The sequence below is a fragment of the Arvicola amphibius genome, chromosome 18, assembly GCF_903992535.2.
Source record: "Arvicola amphibius chromosome 18, mArvAmp1.2, whole genome shotgun sequence".
Lineage (NCBI taxonomy): Eukaryota > Metazoa > Chordata > Mammalia > Rodentia > Cricetidae > Arvicola > Arvicola amphibius.
Window position 1 is genome coordinate 21,814,576 of NC_052064.1, and position 19,677 is coordinate 21,834,252.

The 19,677-nt window shown below is 39.5% G+C and overlaps 2 protein-coding genes across 2 annotated transcripts in view; one reads left to right on the forward strand and one right to left on the reverse strand.

Annotated features, from left to right (window-relative positions):
• Positions 1-19,677, forward strand: part of LOC119803842 (zinc finger protein 431-like) — a 77,719-nt gene that overhangs the window by 17,029 nt on the left and 41,013 nt on the right. The window lies entirely within an intron of this gene.
• LOC119803839 (zinc finger protein 431-like) lies at positions 1,093-18,597 on the reverse strand. Its single transcript, XM_038315270.1, has 4 exons — positions 18,515-18,597; positions 3,672-3,798; positions 3,419-3,479; positions 1,093-2,392 (listed from the first exon to the last, which is right to left on the reverse strand). The coding sequence occupies exons 1-4, from the start codon at positions 18,515-18,517 to the stop codon at positions 1,093-1,095; spliced, it is 1,491 nt and encodes a 496-aa protein (XP_038171198.1). The 5' UTR covers positions 18,518-18,597.

Here is a 19,677-nt window from a genome sequence, read left to right on the forward strand (position 1 = left end):
CACACATGGGCTGGATTTCATACTGAAGGATTGGTTATTTTGTGCTCACTTGGAGAAGGGCAGAGTGTGAGGCTTTGTTATTTTGTTCTGTTTTGAGAGTTTGTTTCTTTTTCTGGCACTTTTCAATATTCGGGCTGTTTTCAGAGAGAAGTTGTTTCTTTAACTAGTTCTAGATTCAGAGGAAAAGTGCTTTCCATTTGGCTCTGCTTTCAGGTCCGAAGTGTATTTCTTTGATTAGCCCTTTCTCCTACCCATAAGGCTTCAAAAAAGGTTTTGCCCATTAGTGTGTTGGTTCAAACAAAATAAAGAGATATCATAGTGCTTGAACAGATTTTTAACTACCCATTTTTCTACACAATAACTGATGTTGGTTAACTGACTGTAGGTGTGAGTTGGCTTAAGACCTTTAAAAAGTAAGTTATAATAAGCCCTCAGTTTCTTCCACAGGTTCAAATGATTAGGGTAAGATGCATAAGCTTTATCAGATTGATTACACACAAAAATCTTACTCCTATATGCAGAACAAAACATTAAAACACTAAATTCACTTATAGAGTTTCACTATACTATGATTTTTCTCATGGTTTGAAGAATACACATATTAAATTCAGAGCTTTTCTGCAAGCTGCTTTATTTTATGTATTAGCAGATGATTGTGACAAAGGATTTACCACAAATTCCATTCACAGTTTTCTCTCCAGTCTGTACTTGTAAGAATTTGAAGATGAATAACATGTTAAGTCTTACACCGATATACATTCATAAAGTTTCCCTACACTACACAATAAAAGTGTGTTTATTACCTTGAAGAGTACAGTGGTCTTCAAATGCCTAACCACACTGACTATTCATATGGGTTCTCTACTCGGTGATCTTTTGTACATTTGAAGAAGACTGTGTTGTGCAAAGGCGTTACCAAAATGATTATGCTCACAGTGTTTCTCTCTAGAATGTGTTTTTTATGCAATTGAAGACGACTGTGACTTGCAATGGCCTTATCACACTGATGACATTCAGTGTTTCTATCCAGTGTGTGATCTATGCAATTGAAGATTACAGTCACATGCAAAGGCCTTAGAACACTGATAACATTCATAGAGTTTCTTTCTCTCCAGTATGTCTTCTTTTATGCAATTGAAGACTATTTTGATATGCAAAGGCCTTTCCACACTGATTACATTCATAGGGTTTCTCACCAGTATGTGTTCTTTTATGCACTTGAAGATTACTGTGCTGGGAAAAGGCCTTACCACACTGATTACATTCGTAGGGTTTCTCTCCAGTATGTGTTCTTTTATGCTTTTGAAGACTATTCTGATCAGTAAAGGCCTTTCCACACTGATTACATTCATAGGGTTTCTCACCAGTATGTGTTCTTTTATGCACTTGAAGATTACTGTGCTGGGAAAAGGCCTTACCACACTGATTACATTCGTAGGGTTTCTCTCCAGTATGTGTTCTTTTATGCTTTTGAAGACTATTCTGATCAGTAAAGGCCTTACCACACTGATTACACTCACATGGTTTCTCTCCAGTATGTGTTCTTTTATGGGTTTGAAGACTACTCCGAGCTGCAAAGTATTTACCACACTGATTACATTCATAGGGTTTCTCTCCAGTATGTGTTCTTTTATGGTATTGAAGAGCACCGTACTGTGCAAAGGCCTTACCACACTGATTACATTCATAGGGTTTCTCTCCAGTATGTGTTCTTTTATGGTATTGAAGAGCACTGTACTGTGCAAAGGCCTTACCACACTGATTACATTCATAGGGTTTCTCTCCAGTATGTGTTCTTTTATGGTATTGAAGAGCACGGTACTGTGCAAAGGCCTTACCACACTGATTACATTCATAGGGTTTCTCTCCAGTATGTGTTCTTTTATGGTATTGAAGAGCACTGTACTGTGCAAAGGCCTTACCACACTGATTACATTCGTAGGGTTTCTCTCCAGTATGTGTTCTTTTATGCACTTGAAGATGACTGTGCTGGGTAAAGGCCTTACCACACTGATGACATTCATGGGGTTTCTCTCCAGTATGTATTCTTTTATGCACTTGAAGATGACTGAGACGTGCAAAGGCTTTACCACAGTGATTACATGCATAGGGTTTCTCTCCAGTATGTGTTCTGTTATGTACTTGAAGATGAGCGTATTGGGAAAAGGCCTTACCACAGTGATTACATACATAGGGTTTCTCTCCAGTATGTGTTCTTTTATGTACTTGAAGAGGACTGTGCTTGGTAAAGGCCTTACCACACTGATTACATTGATAGCGTTTCTCTCCAGTATGAGTTCTTTTATGCAATTGAAGATAACTGGGCTGGGCAAAGCCCTTACCACACTGATGACATTGATAGGGTTTCTCTCCAGTATGTGTTCTTTTATGACTTTGCTGAGTTTCATAAAGAACAAAGTCTTTATCACCTTGACTATATTCATAGGGTTTTTTTTTCAGTGTGGTTTCTTTTAAGCACTTGAATATGACTGTGATAAGCAAAGGCTTTACCACACTGCTTAATTTTAGACCATTTTTCTCCAGGATAGGTTTTTTCATTCCTTAGAAGGTGAGTGTCATAAGACAAGGCTTTAACACAGTGAGTATACACTGAAAATTTCTTCTCACCATTTTGATTTCTTTCAATCCTGCAAGGATAATTGGCACATTTAAAAGCTTTACCACATTCAATACACTGTTGAACTTTATATCTATATGACTCAATTCATAACTTGTTCCAATTCTAAATAGGAATTAGTTATTAAGGTTTCATAACCCTGTTTAAAATCATGTTTGCTTTTTAATTGGGGTTCAGTTTGCATCTAGGAAAATAAGTATAATGATGAATTTCTTTGTTTCATGGTTTACCTTTTCACACCTACAAAAATAACTTTATATATTATTTACATTTTTGGTAGACCACTGAATACACTGAGAGCTTTTCCAACTTTACTGCATTCATATTTTACTATACTGGGAATCATATGCATTTGCTAAGTGAACTAGGACTTTCAGAAGTATTTGCACAGACCTAGAATTCAAGGGGCATTTTTGTAATGGTTATATTTTGATAATGATGGTAGCAAACCATCAGGATTGTACACTTGAATCAAATTCAACAAGTATACTCTACTTGGGAACTACTGCTTATCTTCTATTTGTTCCTAAGGAGAGGTATGTTAAATCTTTGCATATCCCTATGCTCATAAGCTTATATCAAGGGTAGTGTGTGATACACATAGGAAAGGAAGACTAATTCACATACATGAAATTTAGGAATATGGATTTGTGAGGATTTAATATCCATCTATGCACTTAAAGCCGTGCTTATTTGCATTGTTGCTTTTATTTAAAAGCTCTAGAAAAAAGGGCAATCTTATTAGAGGCACATTGTTATCAACTTCCACATGAAAATTACCTTTCATGTCTTCTAGAACATTGCCAATGTTCTTCAGTGTTGTTGTCTTCCCCAATGTATCCTAAAATACAGGACCGGAATATATGTTATACCACTGAACAATGTGCAACTTTTAGCTTATTATCTTAAGTGCACCTAAGAACTATGACTGCTGTATTCACCTCATACTTCTTTCTAAATCAAATGGCAGAACAACATCCTTAAGCATATTTTTGTTTCCATATTTTGAAACAGGAGCAAAATTCATTTTTACCTATAGAAATGAGGTTCCTGTAGGTCTCCAGCATTACATCTTTATAGAGATTCTTCTGGGAAGGATTCAGCAAATCCCACTCTTCCCGAGTGAAGTTGATATGCACATCATCATAGGTCACCGCCTTCTAAAATATACCACACATGTGTAAAATGGAAAGCATGACAGTGACAAAGTTGGAAATGCATACTTCCTTCAGAGCATAGACATATGGTTCTGCTGTTCCCTAGTCTTATGCCACAACACAGACATCACTGTAGAGGGAAATTGAAAAGCAGAGTGGACTCTGTAATATCTGTCCCCTTTGTATGGGATACCACCTCACAAGAGCAATGTCTATTGAGAGGAAGAGACAACAAAAAAGATCAACGGTATGTAGCATGCATGGGAAAATTGTATGAAGAGTTACAGACCACACAAAAAGAAAGGGTATATTGGTATATTGTGCCTTTAAACACAACACTCAGAAAACAGAAGTGGGTATAATTTTCTCTCAGTTGAATGCCAGTCAAGTCTAAGCAATCCGGTCCAGGACAGGTGGAAGTACACAGTAAGCCACTGTCTCCATGGCAAAACTAGTGAAACAAACAAATGGGATAGAAAGCACTGAAAGGCTTGTATTGAAGTTCTTACAAATAATTTTGCAGTCACTCCAGTTCTGTATTTATCTTCCAGACATCTGAAGTGCCATAGTTGAAACTGTAGTTCCAATAACATTTTGTAGAAAGGAATTTCATGTATAAAGCAGTTAAAAGAGACAGATGAAAGCACTAGAAATATAAATGTTGGTCATTAATAATCAACACAGAGCTGGAGAGAGGGCAGAGTAATTCAGAGTTCTTGCTGGTCTTGAATGGAGGTGGGCACATTTTCCAGTACTTACATGGGGACCACAATTTTCCATTGTTCCATGATCCAGAATTCTGAGATCTTTTGATCACTGTGATGACCAGGTACCCATGTAATGAATATCTATGCAGACTTATAAAATAGTCATATTGATTTAAAGAAAATCAAATCAAGCATAACAAGCCAGAAGAAGTTTGGGCACCTGAAATTAACTGGCTCAGAATGCTCAGGCAGTATTAATGTCATAAATTCATGGCATCCTGGGAGTCATTCAAATTTCAAAATTCAAGATATGCGTGAAAAGCTAGCGACAGCAGCATATACTTGACATACAAAAAAACCTATATTTCAGGGCTATCACACAATAATATAAAAATGATTAGAGCCAGAAATGGTGCCCCTCCTTTTCTTTCAGGAATTTAGAGCTACACAGTAAAGGCTACTTAGACAAGCAAACTAAACAATTAAAATAGCAGGTTGCCAGACTCCTTAATAGCAACTGTTTCTGCTATATCTCATTTTTAGCTATAGAATATAGGTAAGATATAGAATGTAGAGATCAAGCCTATAATGATGGCAAAAGCATATCAAAATTGACTACAGGTTCTGTATGATGTTGCCCTGAGATAAGGAATTTTGTTGCAAATGCCTTCCAGAAATTAAGAGATTACCTGGATACATTCTACCCTGCAGGGTACATTGATTGGCTTTCAATGCAGAGCAAGGATGTTCCCTTTAATGGTACAAATTCCTTGAAAAACCCTCTTTTTCACCACTGGACTGCCATCTGAAATTACCTAAAACTTTTCTTTTCTTTCACTCCTTTCTATGTGTTTCTTTTTCACTGTAGACCTAAAAGCACTCAGCAGTAATAACTATCCAACAGAAATAATATTTTTTCTACGATACCAGTCTAGTACTTTTTAATTCTGTCTTAACAACCTTCTACGCACATGGAAATATTAAGAAAGCTTTGGGGCCAAAGGATCACAAAAATAATCTCTAGGAAAATTTCTATAAAGTCTTCTAAGCACCTGTAGTTACTTATCAGACCAATGTTACCTAATAGAGCCACAAGGAAAGGGGCCAGGCTTGGGCTGGAGGGACCAGAGCTAGATGAGGCTATGAAAGCTTATTGAGAGTAATCATAATTTTTATATATTTATCAGAATCAGAACTTAATGGCCATTCCTAGGCTCAATAAAGTTTTAGTTCCCTGGATGCCATGAAGATTGTGAGCTATACAGGAATACAAGTTCATTGTCTCAGACCAGTTGCCCTGTAAAGCTTCCAAGCTTCCTTCACAACTAAGGGATTATGAAGAGAAACACAAATTAGCCTGACTGTCTCTGCCTGAGTGAGTCCATCAATCTGTCAGGAACTGGAAGTCACACTGTGCCCCAGTAGCCATCGACTTAACCTGAAAACCCTGAGACACAGATCTCTCAGGAGGGATAGGCCAAGTCAACTCCTTGTTTCCCTGTAGGGCATTTTCCCCTCTAACATCCTATGACCTTGACCTCCAATGCCTGCCAAGACAGTCAACATCCCATGCTTTCAGGTGCTAAAAGAACAGTCAGTTATGCTCTGTGTAGAGCTTTCTGTGACTTGGATTTTTGCCATCTAAAGTCTCGATGTCTTCAAAATTCTTCCAAAGTCCATATTTCCAAGTCCACTGCAGCAACAAAATCAATTTTGAGTTACCATTTTTATACCAACTTTCATCTCTGTTGCTGTGAGTAAATTATCTAACCAAAAGGAACTCTGGAAATGAACAGGTTTATTTGGTTAAGCCTAAATCAGAGTCCACCGCTGTGGGAGCTTAGGATCGAAACTCAAGTTAATCACTGAAGACAAAACATGCAGAACCATTGTTGCCTAATTTTCTCTTGTGCCTTGTCACTGTCTTGTGCTCAGCTAGCTCTCTTAGTCAGCCCAGGCCCACTTGCTTAGAGACACTGCCAACTCAGGGGAAGATCTTCCAACATCAACCGTCAATCAACACAATGTCTTTCAGACAGAGATCAGACATTCTCATCTAAACACCTAATTGATGTGCTCTCAGATGAACCTTGGCTTTGTCATGTTGACAGCTGAGGCTAATTAGCACACAGACACAGTAACATATGAGGTTTTAGAGAACCAAAGACAATGTATTAGTCTAGTCAATGAGCTAAGCAGCAAAGACTCAAACATGAAGACAGCAACAATCAGAAAGCACAGACATGCCAGGAAATGGAAAGGGGCAAGCATCTAAGATCATTAGGACAAAACTAAAACTGTTCAATCCAGAAACTATTATAAATGAACAATTAAGAATCAAATAGAATAAGCAATATTCTGAATACAAATTGGAGGTCTATAATTTTCAAGAGAATGAATTATGTAAATTAAGTTTATGATTCAAAAAATCAAAAATATAGATCACAAAAATATAGGACAAGACAAAAACACAGATCTACATTAAACAAGAACCACAAGATACCCATCAAAATCAAACTCCAAGAAATCACGGGCATAACCATCTGTAATGAGGTCTGGTGCCCTCTTCTGGCCTGCAGGCATACACACAGATGGAATATTGTATACATAATAAATAAATTAAAAAAAAAAAAAAAAGAAATCACGGGCATCCTATCCACTCCAGTTCTCTCCTTTAGCAAGGACAGAAAATGGCTTGGGTGAGGAGGGCTGCTCTAAAAACGTCACAGGATTCAATTGAAGCCTTCTGATGGTTGTACTTTGTAGAAAATAGTTCTGATTACTAAAACATTCCATTCTCTTATGCTAAAAAATAGTGTGTCTCTGGATAACTTAGATAACATTTTGTTACCTACTATCGGTGATTGAATCTAAGTCTGCATCACAGAGAGGAAATGAAAACTTTTTAATGAAGGAGTTCCTACAGCAGGGGAGCTTCTGAAGAGACTGTCAACATGTGAACTTCTGCTGGCATTCACCGCTTTGAGATTACCTTGAAACTGCAGGAGAACTCGCTTACAGGTGGAATTTTTCCATCCCAAAAGCTGCCTTTTCTGCCCAATAAAAGCCTAACCCACCCGTGCCACACACTTCTACAGAGAGACTGGAATTCTTCAGTTGTTCTGTGGCTACATTTAGTTTCCTGTGACGACATTGGATAGTCAACTACATGACTCAAATGCATAATTTTAAAGCTTTGAGGTGGTACAGTCTTTTTATTTAAGAATTTTGAAAGTGTAATATAGAGGACAGCAAGGTCATTGCCCTGGACAGCAACAGACCCAGGCCACCTAAGTCAATATAACAGAAGTTGTTTCAGAAACAAGATGGAAATGCAGCTCTTCTAGAACTGATATGCCTTTCCATTGAGAAACCACTTCACTCACTTAGGAAATTAATAAAAAAAAATCTGTTTAATGGTGGCATGCATCTATCTTTGGCTAATGCTCAAAGAGGAGCAAACTAAGATTTTGAGTCCCACACATGCTATTATCCTTAAGTGTCCTTTAGGTTCAGGCTCCATGTTGCACCCTGAAAAACTGAAAAAAAAAAAAAAAAACAGACAAATGCCAGGCTAGACATTTAGGCAGACAGGAGAGCTACATGAAAAAGTTATTCTCAGAATCATTTCTTAAGTACAAGGGTGACCTGAAACAGCAGGGCATTCTTCACTGACAGGGTTCTGAGGTGAAGGTCACAGGGAATGAGAAAGACAGGACAAGGAAAATGTAAAAAGCATAGAAGCTAGGTTAAGGTGCTCTTGGAGAATATATGTCCTATGCTTTGTAAGCTTCTTAAGAAAAGTAGCATCTTGCCAGGCAATGGTGGCACATGCCTTTAATCCTGAGACTCAAGAGAGAGAACCAAGTAATCTCTGTGACTTTAAATCAAGCCTGGTCTACAGAGAGAGTTCTAGAATAATCAGGACAGTCTAGGATGGTCAGGTCAGTCCTACAGTGAAACTCTGTCCCAAAAAACCAAAAACAAAATAAAAAAGAAAGAAGAAAAGCATCCTGTTTCTTGTATACTTCCAGGAAGTAAATGGAAAGAAATGGATTAATTTTATGAAGTCAGTAGAAACTATTACACAATGCAAAAGATTTAGGAGGAGGCTAGTCAAACAATTGTACACAAGGGGAACACAGGGTATCTCAAGAACTTTCCTACGTGCAGAGTTGGCTTTGGGACTGAAAATCATAGCTCCATATGCTGGGAAGAGTTGGTTTCTCAGGACCTGAAGAAACTTCTCTACAAAGGGCTTATCCCCATTACCAGCTCTTCCGAACATATTCCTGGTTTTAGAGAAGGAGTTCTGCTTTATTATCAATACATCGGGCCCTTAAGGAATGCTCCCAGGAATGTTCTTTCTCCCTGCCTGAGATCCTAAATGAAAGCCTTGATTGATCACGTCAGTCCTCACCAAAACAGTATTTTGCTTTTCAAATATTTGTCACCTGATACCATGTGGCCCATCTCACCGAACTATGCTTTTCTCAGAAAGAAAGAGGAACTTTAACGCACACCAGGCCTTAAGGTTGGTTGTCACCCTGTAGTGCCTTTTTGAGTTGCTTGTTAAAGGCCTGTTTTTTGATATGGGGAAGGGCCTAGTGACTGGCTTAAATGGCTTCTTTGTAATGATTTGAAGCCAAATATCTGAATATTTCGGGTGAAAAATGTGTACACGCGCAGTCTAAGTTCTAACAGCCCTGGCTGACATATATTTAGGTTTTGAATGTTTTAGATGCAGTAGAATTTTACCTAATTCTACTGTGTTAGCCTATGTATTAAGCACTGGCAGTGGAGTGCTACCCAACACATGAGAAGCCGTTGATAACATCCACACACTTAAACTTAATGATGACTATATGTGAAGTTTCAATTAAAAGTACTGAATGTCAGGAAGAGACTGGAGAAACTAGGACTCTCCAAGTTTGCCAACTGGTTTCCATGAATGCATCATGCCAGCAGAAATTGACTAGAAAGAGGATTGTACACACAGCTCCCTGCTTCCCAACTCTCTGAGCAAATTAAGCCCACAGAGCAGAGTTATTCAGAGGCCTGCCAGCAGGTCCACGAATTAGCAAAGACCGCATGGGACCTCACAACACAGGAAAAATGGCGGCAGGTTCCCACCCAGGTCCAGGGAGAAGGCAGCATCATACTGTCTCCCGCACCTCACCCTCTGCTCCTCCTCATCTGGAGACAGCATTCCCCCGCTCACCATGTTGTGGTTCCACCGGGTCGCCAAAGCTCTCAGTTCATCACCTCCCTGCAGCAGCGAAGGCACCACAGCACAGGAAATGGCTGGCAGCAGCTCCTCTGGAAAGCCTAACATGGAGGCAGGTCGCAGGAAGAGCACTGCACCACTTCTGACTGGCAGGTCGACAGGAGGGCCTGATTGGCTAGTGAGGCCTGAGTGGGATGAACCTTCCCAAAGGACTATAGTTTGCTTAAAGAGACAGCACAGTGGTTCCTGGCCATTCCTTTCTGCTCCCATTAAAAGTCTTTTCTATTGGGGGAGGACAGTTTTCTCCGATTTTCCCATCGCGGGAGCGAAGTTTAGCGACCCACCTTCCCCTAGTGTTCTTCCAAAGCCTCCGAGTCACTGGATGGGAAGCACTGCTGAAAATCCCAGCCACAGCCGGGAGCTCATGGCGGTGCACGTGAAGACGCTCCTCAAAGTTCAGACGTAGATTTTAGTTTTTAATATGTATGTTAAACATAGATTTTTTTTCCCACCTCCTTGGACTCTAAACGAAAATGGATACAACCGTGGAAACTTGCCGTGTTGCAGCATACGACAGGAGATGAGCTTAAGTCACACACAAGAAACTTGTATTATATTTTATATTTTGTAAATACTGTATACCATGTATTATGTGTATATTGTTCATACTTGAGAGGTACATTATAGTTTTGTTATGAAAGTATGTATTTTGCCCTGCAGATGTGGTGGGTGTTTTGTATATATACAGTGGAGATATTTTAAGTGGGTGCTTAAGGCACGTGGAAGACTGCATAGGTACTGAAAGTTTTTTAAGAATAGCTCTCAAATGTCAAAAGTGAAGACCTAAATGTGAAACAATTTACAATGTACTACTGAAAGTTAAATCTGGCACAATCACTGTAAACATGGACTTTGTCTGTGTTTCTCTAAATTGACTTGCCTTTTAATCTGTAATTACTAGAAAATTTCTTGTTTTTACCAAACTTGATTTCTGGATATCAATATATAGCCATTATTGAGATTTAAAACGCCTCAAATTTTAAATGCCAACAAAATTGGTTGTAATCAAATTTTAAATCAATAATAATTTGGCCTCCCCCCTTTAAAAAAAAAAATAAAAGTCTTTTCTAGATCTGCCAAGATAGGCATTTCAAAAGCAGTTGCCTGAGCCTCCAATAGCAGACACTGCCACAATCCTGCACTCCATAGGAATCTTGCCTTTTTCCTCCAGGATACAACGTGGCTAGCTAGCTTGTACAGTGAACTGTGCTAGGTGGGTGCTGTGATTTCCTGTCTCACAAGTAGAAGGCAGCCCAGAATATTAACAACTAAAGAGCATTTTTAGATCACAAAAGGAAATGTTTGTTGTGTGATTTCATGCTGAGGTCAGATGAACTAAAGGAACATTTTACCTGGTTGTCACAGGGATTTCAGACAATCATGAGAAAAAAGCAGGAACCAGATCTCAAAAAAGATCTTTCCCCCATCAGAAGGCTGGGTGTTGGTTCCATGGATTTACAAGTTTTAGTCCTGAAACTCAGAGCAAATTCCAGGCAAATGAAAAATATTAAAGAGAGTAGGGTTCATGGAAATTTGAATACATAGAGAACAGTGGAGCCAGGAAGAATGTCTTTATGAGCACTGCTGTTAGCCAGCACATCTCCCTCCATGGGCTAGTGAATAAAATATACAGCTGCATTACTATTTGAACAGGACAGGTAGAATCGATCTCACCATTACAGTAGAAAGTGGGCTTTTTACAAAGTCTCTCAAGCTGTGGTAGAGGTCATCTTAAAAATAGCTGTCTGCCAATGGAAATTGGAAGAATCCAGTAGATTTCTGCACAGCCTTTTGACTATGATCAAGTGAAGAGTCCTGTAGTTGTTCAGTCCATCTCTTGAACCCCTCTTGTTTACATCTCTTAATATCAATAGATTCAATTAACCTATAAAATGGCACAGGCTAGGGCTGGAGAGACGGCTCAGTGGTTAAGAGCATTGCCTGCTCTTCCAAAGGTCCTGAGTTCAATTCCCCGCAACCACATGGTGGCTCACAACCATCTGTAATGGGGTCTGGTGTCCTATCCTGGCCTGCAGGCATACACACAGACAGAATATTGTATACATAATAAATAAATAAATATAAATTGGCACAGGGTAAGAAAATGGATACAAAAGCAGGATCCATCCTTTTGCTTTATAAAAGAAATACACCGACACCTCAAAGAAACATTACCAAAGTGTAAAGTGTTGGAAAAAGATTTTCAAATCAAATGGACCTAAGCAGCACACAGGTATAGGTATCCTAATAGCGAACAGAATAGACTTCAAAGTAAAGCCAATCAGAATAGATGAAGAAAGACACTTCATACCCATAACAGGAACAGTTCATGAAGATGAAGTCTCAATCCTGAACATCTAGGCCCCAAATATAAGAACACCCACACATGTAAAAGAAACATTACTAAAACTTAAATTACACACCACATTCCATACAAGAATAGTAGGAGAATTCAACACCGCACTCTCCCGAGTGGGCAGGTCATCCAGACAGAAACTTAACAGAGAAATGAGACACCTAACAGATGTCTTCACTTAAATGGACTCAGACATCTACAGAACATTCATCCCAAACACAGAAGAATATACCTTCTTCTCAGCACCCCATGGAAGCTTCTCTAAAATGGACCACAAACATGGTAACAAAGAAAACCTCAACACACTCACAAAGTGGAACAACCCCTTTGTCTTATCAGGTCACCGTGTTTTAAAGTTAGGATTTAACAACACTAATCACAGAAAGCCTAAAATCTCATGGAAATTGAACAGGGCTCTATTAAACCACCCATATAAAGAAAGGAATGAAAGACTTTGTAGAATTCCACAAAAATGCTGGCACAGAATACCCAGGTCTACGGGACACTAGGAAAGCAGTGCTAAGAAGGAAGTTCATAGCACTAAGCGCCTACACAAAGAAAGTGGAGAAAACTCACACCAGCGCCTTAACAGCACTCCTGAAAGCTCTAGAACAAAAAGAAGCAGACACACCCAGGAGGAGTAGAGGATAGAAAATAATCAAATTGAGGGTAAAGTCAATAAAATACCAAAATTAAATCAAGACCAGATGAACAATTCAAATCAGCTTATAACCTGCAAGGAAAGAGAAGAAGTCATCAAAAGCCTTCCAACCAAAAAAGCCCATGGCAAGACAGTTTCAGTTCAAAATTCTGTCAGAACTAAGAGCTAATAACTATACTCCTCAAAAGGTTCCACATAATGCAAACAGAAATAAGATTGCCAAACCCCTTTTATGAAGCTACAGTTACCCCTATACCAAAGCACACCAAGACTCAACCAAGAAGGAGAATTCCAGACCCATCTCACTGATGAACATAGATGCAAAAATACTCAACAAAATACTAGCAAATCAAATGGAAGAACACATCATAAAAATCATCTACCATGATGAAGTCAGCTTCATCTCAGAGATGCAAGGATGGTTCAAAATACAAAACTCTATGAAGGATCCCGCCCTCTTTAAGTTCCTTCCCTGACATCCTTTAATAGTGAACAACAATATAGCAGTATAAGCCAAATTAACGCGTTTCTCCCAGTCTTGTGTTTTTTCCATTGTGCTTCATAGCAACAACAGAAACCCAATTAAGACACCATGTTTGGTTGATATGTATGAGAGACCTGCTCTTTTCTAAAGTTAAACAAAGAAGAGAGATTCGGGGGAAGGTTGGGACAGAGAGCAATGGTGGGAGGAAACACTGCAGTCAAGATGAAAGGAGAAAAAAATAAAAGATAAATGAAAGAGAGGAATGAGGAAAACTGAGGGAAGATTGGGCCAAGGAAAGATGAAAATTCAGCAGCGCAAATGACAAATCCTGTGGCTCTATCTCAGGTTCATGGGCTTTATTTTCAAAGGGCATAGAACGTTCTATCCCTGATGAAGCATTAATCTAATTGACATTTAACAATAAGAAATCAGGAGTCAGACAGCAGGGTAAGAAAGTGAAAGATCAGAGAAGCAGTTCACCAGCAAATAGTGACTACCACCTCTTCAGTTTCTCCATGTTAGTAACGTGCTAATATTCTCTTAGGCCTGCCGTAGGAATCCTGACTCCTATCTGTCCAGAGTCCTCCAAACCTCTATGGTAAATTTTGGTCTGGTAGTGATTAGCTCTGCTGTAACGCTAAGCAAGCTTTATTATCAGAATATAATCAAAATATCACACATTTCCCTATTTGTCTAATTAAAAAGTGAAGGTTTTAACTAACACGGTAAAGCTATATATACACTAAATACAATAACTATATATAATATATAGAGGGGAGAATTATACTAACAATGTAAAATCCGTTTGCATTTGGTAAATTTATAGCAAATGTTTGATCATCTATTCTATCTTAGCCCAAGTGTTGTACCTAAATTACTTTTTACCTAACTGGTATTACCAACCTTAAATAATGTTTCTATGTCTCTTAGCCTTATATACTTTATACATTTTTAGTTCACTTTTTTCAATTTGTTAACATGCATAATTACAATTATCGATTTTTTAGCTCTATCAGAGAACCCAGAAGGATATAATATTACCTGAGTAAACAGGAAGAATAAAGCAAACAACATTTAAAATGAAGAAACAACACCACCTGTCTATTTAAAATGAAGAAACAACACCACCTGTCTATTTAAAATGAATTTTTGTCAGGCTGTAGTGGTGCATGCCGTTAATCCCAGCACTTTCATAGCAGAGGCAGATATATCTCACTGAGTTAGAGGCCAGCCTGTTCTACAAAGTGAGTTCCAGGAAAGCCAGAGGAACACTGAGGAATCTATCTTAAAAAAAAAAAAAAAGGAAACAAAATGTCTTTTTGTTTCACCTTGAAAACACACCTAACATGATTATAATAAGTGACTGTTAGGCCAATTTATTCTGTTGAAGGGGGATATTTCATTTGGATGATGTCTTATTTTTTCGATATCTCAGTTGTTTTATTAAAATCTAGTGGATTTTAGATTCCTTAGTTCGATGTTTGCATAATTTTGTAAAGACAAAACAAAACTCTGCCTTAACCCTGACTTTATGAAGATTTATTGTTGGAAATTATATTTAATCCAAAGGAAAACATCTGTTAGTCTTACGAATTAGTTAAGATTGAATGGTAATGCTCTCTGATGAACTACTGTCTCTTTTGCTCAAGAGATCTTTTTGTTTGAAACTAATCTTTAAGGATTTAGGTGGTCTCTATAATTTTATTCCCCAATTTTATACATATCTTGGTTTTTATTCTGAATGCAATGTATCTTTAAAGCACATAGGTTGATTTAATTTAGCAGGGCTTTTTTGGTATTTTTACAAGACAGGGTTTCTCTGTAGCTTTGGTGCCTGTCCTGGAACTAGCTCTTGTAGACCAGGCTGGCCTTGAACTCAGAGATCTGCCTGCCTCTGCCTCCCGAGTGCTGGAATTAAAGGCCTGCACCACAACTACCCGGCTCTAGCACGGCTTTTTTTTTTTTTTTTTTTTTTTTTATCTAATGTCTCCCCACAGCTGTTGTTTCCCTTTACCTAGCATTTAAAAATTAAAAAGTTAATAATCTATTCTGTAACCTATCACTGTGGTCTTAATTACTTCTTTCTGTTAACTGAGCATATATTTTAAGATGCCTGATGAAGTGTTAATCTAATTAATCTTTTCCAATTCCAAAACAACCTAAAAAATGGTTTAAAATCTGCTTCCTTCTACATGGCATATAGCAGAATATGTGGATTGTGCTGTATCTACCTGTCTAACACAATGCACACCTGAGAAACTCTGCACATCAGAAACTCCTTTTGTCTCCTGGAACTAAGCTTCACTGGATCACACCATTGCAGCTAGTGGCAGCACCATGTTAAAAGCACTCTACTCAACTATTGCTCTACCAGGTCCTAAACAAATTGTAATCTTTATAACACAAACCTGAGATTGGATTGCAATATTCAGAACTTGTAGAAACTAAACCTTCGGTTTTGCAATCTCTTTTCCTACTGCACAACCAAACAGTGCCCATGTGTATTCTCTGGACAGAGATACAACCGGCATCATTTCCTTCCATTCCAGGGCTGCAGAGTCTCCCCTTCCCCAGTGTTACATTACACAAAGAGGCTCAGAGAACAAGGGCCACTGCCAACATGAACCTCATGGACCAACATAACTACAGTCTAGCTCATGGTCCTTCCAAGTCCCAGCAGAAATGACAACTCAACAGACCTGCTCTGAACACCCCCCACTCTTTACAGGATCGCTTATGGTCTTCCTTACCATCCCTACAGCAGAGACAAAAGACAATCATGAATAGAACCCACAAACTGTCTGCCACTAGTACTCTTGAGTGCTAACCCTTCCCAGAATCCCTCACTGCCTAGGGCCACCCAGCTGGGCCTCACAATAATAGCAGCTCCTCTACTGGAAGATCAGAGATCAAATGACTCAGACAGCACAGTCCTTCCAGTTCTGCCCTCCCAGCCCAGCAGACTGGTATCAAGGCTCCTGTGGGCCCCAACATAGATAACTATCTTCCCTAACTTGACTGGAACAGACATGAGGGATAATCGGACACAATTTACATGGTCATCCTTGAAGGGCCAGATCCCTCGTTTATTCTCCAAACAGTTTATATATCATCCCATCAATTGAGTGGGGAAAATACTTTAGGCTGTCTCCTAGGTAACCAGGTGAATGGCCTTTTGTCACTTCTGGATCTACCTGTTTGTGAGGATGCTAGCTGTCACTTAGGCCATGAATTAGCATCTCTATAAGACATCCTCCAAATCCAGAAAGGAAGGAGCACCAAACATCCTGATCAGCTTCAGCCAACACCTCTCCTCAGGTGATCTACATTAATAACAAAAGAAAAGAGGAGCAGCACATCCTGCTGTTGTTAGGCTGAGACAGTTTGTCTGCAAAGCTACCTGACTGCCTCAGGCAGGGCCTTTGGCTCTTGTGCCAAACTGAAATATGGGCCTACAGACAGGGCCCCAGTTTAGACAGTTTGTGTTTAGTACACATTATTCCACTCCCCTAGAGCACATCCTGTTCCTCATCCAAAGCACAGGGTCCTTTGTGTGCACATTCCATTGCACACTCACTTTCCAGTGCAGCCATCCCATTGGCTCAGAGATGGGAAATCCTGCAGACAAACGCAGGTCACATTCATAACCTAACTACTGTTACTGTGTAAGTGTGCTCACTTTGTAACTGTTGTTAAAGAAAAAAGACCAGGAATTAGAAACAACAGGGATCTTAGGGCTTGGAGGCAGCAAGGAGAATATAAATATGATGTAGTTGTCATCTCAAAAACTATTTTGAAAACTTGAGACAGAATTTATGGTCATGTACTCCAGAGACTAGGGATTTGTATTAGAGCACATTAAAAATTTTTCATGTATTTTCTCGTAAGAAATACATCTTAATAGGGAAAAGTCCTGTTAAGTAGGACCACAAACATTTTACCCAGATCTTCTATTTTAGATGAGCTACTGTAAATATAGCAATTAGGTCTCAAGATAAGGTCAGTCCCTTTCCCAGATTCCTTTTTGTGCTGGTTTGTGCACTGCAAACAATGGTCAATCAGGACATTCATAGAGCATCTACAAACTGACTACCTGATTCCACATAGCTAACCTCAACTACTGTTGAAGGGGGAAAGCTTTCACCCTCTGTCCAGCCTCTCCTTTTCTGCACTGTGTCTCCAGCAGCTTCAATAAACTCTTCCTCCTATTGTGGTCTGAGGACAGAAGGAACGCTCCATATGCAAATCCTTTCCGTGCAACTGCAATGCATAGTCAACTGCATGACTCAAATGCATAATCTTAAAACTGTCAGGTGGTACAGTCTTTTTTTTAGGAATTTTGAAAGTCTAATGTACAGGAGAGCAAGGTCATTGCCCTGGACAGCAGCAAACCAAGGCCACCTGAGTCAACATAAGAGAACTCGTCTCAGAATCTGTTTTTCTAACAGGATGGAAATGCAGCTGTTCTAGAAGTAATATACCTTTCCATTGAGAAATCACTTCACACACTTATGGTGCCAACCTGTAGTGCCTCCTTGAAAGGTTTGATAGAGGTTGTTTTTTGATATGGGGACGTGTCTGGTGTCTGGTTTTAAATCAACAGTGGCTTCTTCGTAATGGCTTGAAGCCAAATATCTGGACAATCCAGTTGAACATTGTGTACCCCAGCATCCTAGTCTCTAACAGCCCTGATTAAAACACATTTATTTTTGGGGTGATTTAGAGGCAGTCCTCCCTCAGCTAAATTCTACTTTGTGAGACTGAACTATTTCCAAGGCATTGGCCAATCCTTTATATCAGCAATTCTACTCTTCTACATTGCGGCTTAGAAGCGCAGTGGTACCCAACAGGTGAGCTGCCTTGATACCCTCCACATAGTTAAACATAAATGGAGATTGTATGTAAAGTTTAAATGCAAAGTGCTCAGTATCGAGAAGATACTGGAGAAACTAGGCCTCTCTGACTTTGGCATATCGAAGTTGACAAAAAAGATGTTTGTACACACAGCACCCTGCTCCCAATTCTCTAAACAGATTAAGCGCAAAGGGCAAAGTTATTCAGAGGCCTGTTTCTAGGTTTAGGAATTAACAGGACCGCATGGGACTTCACAACACAGGGAATCTGGCGGCAGGTTCCCACACAGATCCCGGGAGGACGAACCATGCTGTTTCCCGCACCTCACCCTCTGCTCCTCCCCATCTGGAGACAGCATTCCCCCGCTCACCATGTTGTGGTTTCTCAGCTCGCCAAAGCTCTCAGTTCATCATCTCCAGGCAGCAGCAACTTCACCACCACACAGGAAACCACGGGACAGCGCCTCTGCAAAGTCCTTTCTGAATGCAGATGCCCAGAAAAGCCCTGCATGACTTCTGACTGGAAGGTCACCTGCAGAGCCTGATTGGCTAGTGTGGCCTGAGTGAGAAGAACACCTTCCACAGGGCTGAAGTGTACTTAAAGAGACAGCACAGAGGTTTCTGGTCATTCCATCCACCAGAGTCAAAGATCTTTTCTTGATTGGCTGAGATATGCATTTCAATAGCACTTGCCCTGGCTATAAAAGCAGACACATTCAAAACCTTGCACTCCATAGGAACTTTCCCTTTTTCCTCCAGGACACAACGTGGCCAGCTGGCTTGTACAGTGCACTGTGCTGTGCTAGGTGGGTGCAGGGTTTCCCAGTCCCATGGGGGGAAGAATGCCCAGAATATTAACAGCTAAAGACAATTTTAAGGTCACAAAAGGAGATGATTGTTCATGCTTCATGCTGGGGTCAGATGAACTGAAGGTACTTTTTACATGGTTTTCACAGGGATTTCACACAACAGAAAAGAGAAAAGCAGGAGTCAGATCTCAAACAAGATGATAGGTCTTTTACCCCATCAGAAGGCTGGATGATGACTCCATTGCTTTATGGGTTTTATTACTGAAATTCGAAGCAAATTCCAGGAAAAGGAATAATCAAAAGAGTAGTGTTCATGGAAATGTGAATACGTAGAGATTAATGGAGCTAGAAGGAATGTCTTCATGAGCACTATTGTTAGCCAGCACATCTTCCTCCATGGTCAGGTGGATAAAATATACAACTGCAGTATTCAAGATTCTCTACATGAACAGGACACGTAAAATGAAGCTCAACATGTACGTAAAAAGTGGGCTTATTAGAATGTCTCACAAGCTGTGTTTTAGGTTGCTTAAAAATAGCTACTATAAATGACAATTGAAGAATCCAGTAGATTGCTTCTCAGCCTTTTCCCAAAGATCAAGCGAAGAATCCAGTAGATGTTTAATCCATGAGGCTTGATGTCTCAGCTGGTTTTATGTATTCACGAAAATTTCAAAGAAGTAGTGTCTAGTACTAGTAAAGGAATGAGCTTGGTAGCCAGAGCA

Excerpts from the sequence above, each read along its gene's own strand:
- LOC119803839 (XM_038315270.1), bottom strand. Across the intron at positions 3,480-3,671 it reads CAGGAACCTCATTTCTATAG|GATACATTGGGGAAGACAAC; the intron begins GTAAAAATGAAT and ends CCTGTATTTTAG. Across the intron at positions 2,393-3,418 it reads TGTTCTAGAAGACATGAAAG|TCATAAAAGAACACATACTG; the intron begins GTAATTTTCATG and ends AACTCAGCAAAG.